Below are 9,505 nucleotides of genomic sequence, written 5' to 3'. Positions count from 1 at the left end.
GTTGAAGAGAGAGACCAACTGGTTCAAACGAAAGACCAACTGGTTAAAGAGAGAGACCAACTGGTTAAAGAGAGAGACCAACTGGTTCAAACGAAAGACCAACTGGCTGAAGAGAGAGACCAACTGGTTCAAACGAAAGACCAACTGGTTGAAGAGAGAGACCAACTGGTTGTCTATAGCGACCAACTAGCAATTGACAACGGCTTTAAAAACGAGAAGCTCATCAAACAACAAAATCAGATAAAGGAACTTGAAATGTGTGAGTTAGTTTTCTTTTTTGAAACCTGTATTAATTCATATATTTTTAGGGTTGGCAATGTCATTCAGTCAGTCCACCACTTTGGTCCAGACTAAAATATATCGATATATACTGAATGGATTGCCATGACATTTTCATCAGGCATTCATGGTCTACAGGGGAAGAACCCCTCTGACTTTGGTGGTCCCCTGACTTTTCCTGTAACGCAACCAGCAAAGATTTCTCTTATCCTGTAAAATATCTCAACAACTACCTGAAGGATTGGCACCACATTTTGTCCAGACATGTCATGGTTCCCAGACAAAGACTTTTTGTGATCCCCTGACTTTTCATCATTGTGTCTTGTTTCTCTTCTATCTTTTCATCTCCTCTCCTGTCCTGTCCCGTTTTCTGTTATGTCCTGTCTTGTCGTACCCTGATCAGTTCTGTCCTGACTTGTTCTGTTTTGCTGTGACCACATCTTGAACTGTCTTTACTCTTACCGTTCTGCCCTGTGTTGTCCTCTACTCTCCTGTGTTGTACTTTTGTTTCTTGTTTTCTGTCCCATCTTGTCCAACCTTGACTTGCCCGTTCCGGCCCCATCTTGCCCTGATATGTCCTGTCCTGTGCTTGTTTCTGAGCAGACCAACAACCCAAAAGTTGTCCCCCAGGATGGCATACATACATGTCCACCTGTTACCAGCTTTCCTCTACGACAGGCACCTGGGACAATGCCGTAGATGACTGTGAAAGCAAGGGATCCCACTTGGTGATCTTGAATGATGAAAGGGAAGAGGTATTTGTGATTTTTCTTATATAAACCTAATATACAGATTGTACCTTGCAGCAAGTTCATTCATTCACTGCACTTCCTTGCCAACAGGAAAATGTCCGTATATTTGGATGTTCTGTCAAAATGTGGATTGGCTTGGCTGGTCAGAGGTCATCCAACTCGTGGACGTTTTCATTGGTAGATGGACGCCCACCGTCTTATACGTAAGGTTTTTTAAATGTTATTGAATAAAATTATGATCCTGATAACAGCAGTAATTGACATTACCATATTACATTGTGAAGCATGTTCTAATTACACATTGACATTTAGTCACTGAAATTCTATCAAAACAACAGATGTATGTGACCTAGACCGATCTAAAAGCTTGGACTTTTAAACCAAAGTTACTGGAGAGGTCACCAGTCTATCACAGTGCTAACACACAATACAGACACAAACAAACACAGTCAACCCAGAACTGTCTTGCACTGTTCCACCTTCACCAAATCCACCAAAACACTATTTTTGTGTTGTTTTGTAGTAACTGGAACAATAGGAACCCAGCGTATTGGAGCCATTCCCTTTACAGATGTGCCTATGTTGCCAAAGGCTCATCTACCTGGAAGACCTGGTTCCTGGGCGCCTGTTACCAACTAAACTATTGGATGTGTGAGATGAGACTGCACACCAACTCTGCCTTGCCTCGATAAGACTCACACAACACCGCAGGGAGGTTCAGAATAGTTGTCTTACTAATTATGATTGGAGCAAAGGAGTAAGTCAGGTGACGTTGTATAAAGAGTGATAACGTCGCATACGGAGGAGGTTGGGGTGGATTTATGGGTCACACAAAAACAGGACTTTCACCCAGAAGACCACTGTTCTGTGTGAAGCAATTCAAATGTTAATGGCAACAACCATTTAAAGGTACAGCGTGTAGCATTCAGGGGGATCGATTAGCAGAAATGGAATATAATATTATTTAGTAAGTTTTCTTTAGTTTATAATGACCTGAAAATAAGAATCCTTGTGTTTTTGTTACCTTAAAATGAGACATACGGAGTGGGTCCTCTTCACTGAGCCGGCCGCCATGTTTCTACAGTAGCCCAGAACGAACAAACCAAACACCGGCTCTGGATAGGGCCGTTTGAGTTTCCGTGTTTTCATGTCGTCCACTGTAGTTCCCCTACAGCAGGGGTGTCAAACTCAATCACAGATAAAATTAAATATTGGGACTACGTTGAGGGCCAAATAGGGTCAAAATTTAATAAATAGGACATAATGGATATTGGAGAAAACAAATAGGCTACATTCTGTACCAGAGATGTTTGGCTTTTTTTTGGCTGCCAGTTCATTAATGTGTGGGAAGGCAGGTAACAGGCAGCCTGCCATTAGGACCCCGGCAACAGGGGGCAGAGTCTATAAAAAGGGGGAGGGGGGTTCACCTGGGCCTTTCCTCCTGAACCCAGACACACCTGAGGGAGCAGCTGAGGCCAGCTACCTGTTTGGTGGGCTCTCGTTCTTTCCTTTTATAAATGTGTTTAAAAGCATGATTTTAAGCGTGAAATTGGAGAAACAATGTGAGATGTTTGTGAGATAATGGTTAAACATGTGTTATCTGCTAGATTGATGTTTGGTGAGGGACTAAAACTTGGAGTGATTGCTTCGGCACATCAGCCAAGAAGAAAGGTGCGCTGAAGCAGAACTAACATGTTTTTACACAGGTTTAGTCCCCTTAACACAATATGAACATGGTTGTTATGAATGTAGATTCTAGTCACCGGCATGTCTTCAACTGGGAGAGGGGACGGTGTCCAGTCTAGAAAGGTAGATTATTTACGTTGCATGTTTGATCAAATGTTTGTGTGACGGTTCCCTTTTGTTTAATGTATTGTTTCTTTTTAGTTTTAAATAAAGACACTCGAGCAGCCAACCATTGTTTTTCCCATACTTATTAGATTTAGTGTGCCTTTTAAACAAATCTATTGAATGGGCCATTTTCTGTTTATTTTCTTTGTGCTGTGCTGAAGGGGACCAAGTGGTAGAGTTGGCATCTTACATGCAGATCTGATTGTGTGGGTTGAGTCACCTTAGCGTGCAGTGGTTTAGTTATAATTTGCCTACATGTTTTGTGACAAATTCCTTTATTTCCACCTAACTCTACACTGACCTCCCTGATGGTGTTTGTTTCTTTTCTTGTTCATTTGTTTTGATTTATGAATTGATTTTAAAGCCGAGTCTTTTAATTAAGCCGTGCATTGTTAATAAAATCTATATTTTCAGTATCGCAGTCTCTAGTTCCAGTTTATTCAGGGTCTTGTGCATTAAGTATCACCGGGTCACACATGTGTGGGGTTAGGTTCTGTGCTGTGGAAACCCTCAAGATGGAGTGAAGGTGTGCATCAGTGAGACGACTCCTGTGTGGGTTTTTGTTCATCTTCATCACAGAGAAAAGCTGCTCACACAGGTATGTGCTTCCAAACATTACATTACAGTCATTTAGCAGACGCTTTTATCCACAGCAACTTACAATAAGTGTATTCAACACGCAGAGCGTTTGAGCAGCATGTAGGCTGAGTTGAGGCATTGTTTCGGGGATGAAGCTGTGCAGCGCCCACAGAGTCACACTTTGCTTTGAGTGTGTCATTACATATATTTAAGCAAAAATTTGTCCAATTTGTTATAACAAGTCAAAAAACGTCTTTTTGTACATTATATGAAATCCAACTATAATAAAATCTGAAGTTACACTACTGTAACTACTGTACTATTTTTATTGAAAAAGGGTTTGAAAATGACATTAGCTTCCAAGGTAGTTGGTTTGTTCCTGTTCATCCATACTCAGCCAATAAATGTCACTGATTGCAGCCGCCTCATCCTTTCATTTTGTGAAACATTTTGCCAAGGTTTTCTATCACCTGTTATGTTACTTCCCGTGTACCCCTAGGCACACTAAATAGGCCGTAACAGTAGCCCAGTATTCCTATAATATTTAATGTGTACCATGATGTTATTGAAATTAGACATGGACATAGTGCTCATGAACAACAATCCAGTGAAAGTGTAATACAACCTCTGAAGGAATTTTTATAATCAAAGTCCAAATATGAGGGAATTATGAAAATGAATGCTATTTGACCTGATTTTGCCTTTAATTTTCTCAAAAATCGACATTTTTTCATATTTGATAATATAATTTTCGAACCATTTTTTAATTTAAAAAGAGTACAGTAGTGTAACTTCAGATTTTATTGTAGTTAGATTTCAGATAATGTTCCAAAATATGTCGTTTTTGACTTGTTATATCAAATTAGATAAATTGTTCTATTTCCGGGCCAGTAAAGCACCCGTACCGTAATACCACGAATAGACGAGCATTCAATTTTAAGGGCCGGCTGACGTCACCGAGGCTGCGCGGATGACGGCTCACGTCACCGCACGGGTCCTACGGAGCTAATGAAGTTAGCTTGCTAGCAGGAACGTTTTCAATTAACGGTTAGTTTATCTGGAGGAGAAGTTTCTGTGGTTTAGTGAGAATGTCTAAAGTTAACATGCTGAGATCTTTAGTCAACCAGCGGCTAACTGCGGCTGCTGAGGAGATCTGTGGTCTGTTTGAAAGAACCATAGCGGAGTACGAGGAGGAACTTTCTCGATCAAAAGAGGAGAACGAACGACAACGGAGGCAACTGCGCGCTGTTCTCATCCCTCAGCTCCGGTTACACAGAGCAGTTTGGTTTATATGACAGAATATATTTACTCTTAACCTGACACACTGTTCGGGTCAAACTTCACCCGTTTTGACATTTGACCGCAGTAAAAATACCCTAAACGTCACTTTTAGCCTGAAATGTGATGACTTTTGCTAAAGTGACCCAAAGTACACAAATGAAAATATCTTAAAATGTTATACTTTCGTACAGGTGCTACACATGTTTGTAAACTGGGTCAAATTCGACCCGTATCTACTGAGATGGATTTTAGATCTACCAGTGTGGGTCAAATCAAGGAAAATGGTGGTTTTAGGGAATCTTGAAACTGAAACTGTTCAGGCCATGTGTGTGTGTGTGTGTGTTTGTTAGAGAAAGGGCTCAAATCGCGGCAGCTAGTAGAGGCACTTCCTGTTGCAAGCTCACCGCCACTGTGTGTGAGAGGTGCCGCGGCAGTTTAGCCTTTATTTGTCGTTATTTGACAATATGTGACAATATGTTAAGGTCCTTGAATGTATGACTGTTGGTAGTTGTAATTGGTTTATTAAAAAAATGCCGAATTGTAATAGTATGGCGACCCGTTTTTATTAAGCTAAGCTAATGTAGGCTAACATCAGTTGGCGCGTGTTGCCATGGCAACTGCACCAGCAGAGAGGATTGTTTATCTCCGCAAACAATGAAGTGACCATATTTGGACTGAGGAGGAGTGACGTAGAGACGTCGTATACGTCTCTGGTAGAGACCTGTCAATCACTGTGTAGCCCCGCCCCTAAAGCATCCCCTGGTCTGTGTGACTCTAAATGGACCATAATGTACTAAATGAACATCATGCTGTATTGAAGAAGACTTGAAACTAGAGATTGAGACCATAAACTCATGTTTACAATGTTTACTGAGGTAATAAATCAAGAGAGAAGTAGAGTCATTTTCTCATAGACTTCTATACAACCAGAGGAGTCGCCCCCTGGTGGACAGTAGGCATTGGCTTCACTCTGTAGCACCTGAGGTTGCCGCCTGGTTTCGCCACAACACGGCACTAATTACCTGTCATACACTCTAGTCTGCAGACACTCACAAAGGGGGCGTTCCCGGTCTGAGGCAGAGCTGTGCACATTTCAGCACCGGGCTCAGTGTGGAGGGGAGCTGAGCGCGAGACACGCTGCTGCTGCTCGGAACCGCCGGTGGATACAAGCCGCGATGTTCCTCTTCGAGAAAAAAAACAACATTTATTATTTTAAAATGAATTCATACAATCCGTGGACGTCGAAGTAAAAAATAAATAAAAATAACTCGTGAATCCGACGTCTGGTGCCCGGCCGGAGACAGAGGAGCCTGTGGTCTCTGTGCGCCCCGTTGTCACGTCTCTTTGTTCGGGTTCCTTACATCTGTCCTTCACCTCCAACATGGATCATTTAGAGAAGGAGCTCAGGTCGGATGACGAGGCGGAATACGACGACGAGGAAGTGGACCCCAGAATCCAGGTACCTGTCTGTGCATCCTTAGCATCGATTAGTGTTGATATTTATATTGGTATTCTTTATGTATCGACACTGGTTGGTCGTAGTCCAGCCTTGTCTGTGTGCACACCGCTGCACCAGCACGATCTGCATATTCTCCGTGTTTTTCGTGATTTAAATGTAAATGCTTTGATATTTCAAATCAATCCCACAGATGCTGGTTATATTGATGCAGATGTGTTAGAAAGCAAATCCACTCCATGCTGAGTGATATTTAGAAGTCCAAATATCTTTATGTTCAACAGTAACAGATGAGTAAAACAAAGTTACAACCTTTCAGTGAAGTACATATAATAATGAGGTTAAAATACGTAAACATGATACAAATGAATGAATCTGAAACATATATGAAAAACACTCTTATATAGAACCAGCTATTATGGATGAAGGACTGTAAACAGACTTATGATCAAAGGTTTTTAAAATATAAATGAAACTATCATGAATGATTCTCATTTTAAGCGTTTTTTGCTGGAAAATATCTTTATTAATCATTTGTTAAAAAAAATGCAGATTAATTTTCTGTTCATCAACTAATTGATTAATTGACTAATTGTTTCTTTAAAAACAACAGGTTTCTAACAGTGCTGCAGCTAACAATGATATCGTTTTGACTGTTTTCACAAATATTTAATTAACTATTTGATCTTCTTTAAGCCGAAGGGAACATCTTGACATCTTTTGTCCGACCAACCATCCAAAAACGCCAACATTATTTTTACTAATTACCGGAAACAAAATTGAGAAGCTTGAGCTTGTGGTCGTTCGGTATCTTTGCTCTAAAAATGACTTAAATTAGGAATCGATTATGAAAATTGTTGCCAAATCTTTCAGCTTTAAAAATATTAAAACACACTGTTATATCCAGAGGTAATCCAGAGGTCCTGGTGTGCTCACCGTTTTCATTAACTGTTCATTTATTGATACATTCTGTATCCGTTAATTCATTTCTGGCTGATGATCCCTTTCATCAAAGGTGTTTGTGCTCCTTCCTCACCGGTCACATTCGTCTGCCGGAGAAAGATGTTTTCCTCCCTTTGTGTTATTTGAATAATCTTTTAAGAGGCAAATTGATCCAATAACGATAACGACAAGTATCAAAAGCCCAAAGTGATGTCACCTCAACCGCAGTGACCAAACAAGGATTTAGTTTAAAGTGATTTTGAATAATTAGAACATTGTTGTTTTTATTGAAGTGACTGTTGGCCGGATTGGTATCGAGGTGGATACTGAGCTCATTAAGCTGTCGTCCAGATGTGAACGTTGAATACAGCTGTTGAGCTCAGTATTTCCTCCCACAGCACCTTTGGATTCATGTTACCTTTCATAGAAAACAACGCCGATGATTTCCTCACGGTGAGACACGGATTTTAAATTTGGTGAAGAGGTATCGGAGTAGAAATCGTTCAGGTTTCGGAATCTGTACCAGGAGAGAGAATGTCCAACCAGTGCATCCCACAGACCGTAGAAGTGGATGTATAGTCGTGGCGACGTCACCCATTGGTTTGTGGACCGATGTTTTGAAGCCTTCAGTTCGGTGATTTTGACGTCGTCATCTTGGATTACGGTCGTCTCCATGTTGTTGTTGTTGTTGTTGTTGTTGTTGTTTTCGCAACCAATGAACGAATTAGGACTGAGGAGGAGTGACGTAGAGACCTGTCAATCACCGTGTAGCCCCGCCCTAAAGCATCCCCTGCTTTATGGTCTGTGTGACTCTAAATGGACCATAATGTACTAAATGAACATCATGCTGTATTGAAGAAGACTTGAAACTAGAGATTGAGACCATAAACTCATGTTTACAATGTTTACTGAGGTAATAAATCAAGAGAGAAGTAGAGTCATTTTCTCATAGACTTCTATACAACCAGAGGAGTCGCCCCCTGCTGGACACTGGATAGAATGCAGGTTTTACTCGGCAGAACCGGAGTTTGCCGCCTGGTGCATCCTTTAAAACATGAATTGGGTTATTTGTTATTTAATATTAGACTAATTCACAGCTGGAGTTGTATTCTTCTTGAAGAACATGGACTATTGTAAACACCAGACAGTTTAATGTGAATATTTTCTGTTAATTCTTCCTCTTGATTCAGTCCAGATGTTGCCAGGTGCCCCCTCTTATACATCCAGATGTTACATATTGCACCCCTCTCTCTCCTCCGTCTCTTTCTGTTGCTTCACCTCTCTGTGGTTCTCTTCCAGGGGGAGCTGGAGAAACTCAACCAGTCCACCGACGACATCAACAGATGTGAGACGGAGCTGGAGGTCAGTCACGCACACGTTTGCATCGAATATGTTGATGCAGGTTAACTTTGTGTTCGAGCAGTTTGACTGGTGGTGCATTAAATCACATGCAAGGTTAAAAACATAAAATCTCACTGACATGATGTGTTACAGTAAACTCATTTGATCCCTTGTAGAGATTTTACCAACGACATATTCAGATCACTTAGCGGTGATCAAGCAGGCAGAGTTCAGAGTCTGACTTCATAACTGATCTTTGAATGCCATAAAAACCCCATAAAGTCTGACGGCTTACTTTATGTGCCTCGGCAGTATTCTGTGAGTCTTTACGGAGGTAAAAATCCAAAGTCGTGTCGTGTTTCTCCGCTGTGCCTGGTGTCAGTCAGCTGAGAGGTCGTTGGTTCACAGGGCTTTGTTCTCAGTTCGGGTGCGTTTATCCGGTGAAAGAGGGACGAAATATTCGTCGTTGACCTTTTACATGTTCTTTGTGATCAGGTTCCATCATGTCGAGCGTTCCCCGATGTTGCTTTAATTTGTGACTACTTGGGAAGAAACAAAATCATGATTATGGTTCGTGTTTGATAGCATAAACTCACAGATTCTGTTTAAATGTACGTAATCACATTTTGTTGGCTCAGAAAGAAGAAGCGGTTGTATTATTGTATGTATGCTCTACACCGTGGTATTGAGTTTATCGAGACTCGTGTGACGTCACTGTTCCTGGTATCAACCGTTGTGTGTCTGGTATCTCATCGTCTGTTGGTCGGTCAACCTTCTTCTGTCCCTGTGGACGTCGGCCATGTGCCTGGTGTGTTCAACACTGCGTCCATTGTTAGAACCGATTGATTGATTTAAGTTTCTGCCTTTTCTTTATGGCTCCACAAGCTACGGAGTCAAGTCAAGTTGTTTTCACGTCGCAACAAACCTGTGACCTGCTACCGTCGGGGGGGGGGGGGGGGGGGGAAAAAAACACCCTCCCGTTTTTTTTTTTTGAGAAAAAAAAAAATTTTTTTTATTAAAAAAA

The 9,505-nt window shown here is 41.3% G+C and overlaps 1 protein-coding gene and 1 long non-coding RNA gene across 3 annotated transcripts in view; both read left to right on the top strand.

Moving 5' to 3' along the window:
• The first annotated feature begins 55 nt into the window (after positions 1–55).
• On the top strand, positions 56–3,356 carry LOC116394430 (uncharacterized). 2 transcript variants are annotated; one of them, XR_004213463.1, is made up of 4 exons: positions 56–259; positions 883–1,034; positions 1,122–1,234; positions 1,555–3,356. It is a non-coding gene; the product is annotated as an uncharacterized LOC116394430 (long non-coding RNA). The 2 variants fall into 2 exon arrangements; XR_004213462.1 differs by having other exon boundaries at positions 56–1,034.
• A 2,504-nt stretch (positions 3,357–5,860) lies between these two features.
• Positions 5,861–9,505, top strand: part of sh3bp5b (SH3-domain binding protein 5b (BTK-associated)) — a 33,654-nt gene continuing 30,009 nt past the window's right edge. Inside the window, exons 1-2 of the mRNA XM_031867372.1 lie at positions 5,861–6,201; positions 8,440–8,502. Coding sequence (XP_031723232.1) covers positions 6,124–6,201; positions 8,440–8,502 — 141 coding nt within the window. The 5' untranslated portion in view covers positions 5,861–6,123. The remainder of the gene's footprint in view (positions 6,202–8,439; positions 8,503–9,505) is intronic.

Source organism: Anarrhichthys ocellatus, unplaced genomic scaffold, assembly GCF_004355925.1.
Source record: "Anarrhichthys ocellatus isolate YVR2014 unplaced genomic scaffold, GSC_Weel_1.0 scaffold39, whole genome shotgun sequence".
Lineage (NCBI taxonomy): Eukaryota > Metazoa > Chordata > Actinopteri > Perciformes > Anarhichadidae > Anarrhichthys > Anarrhichthys ocellatus.
The sequence above is the reverse complement of the archived record's forward strand: the minus strand, read 5'-3'. Positions and strand labels throughout refer to the sequence as shown.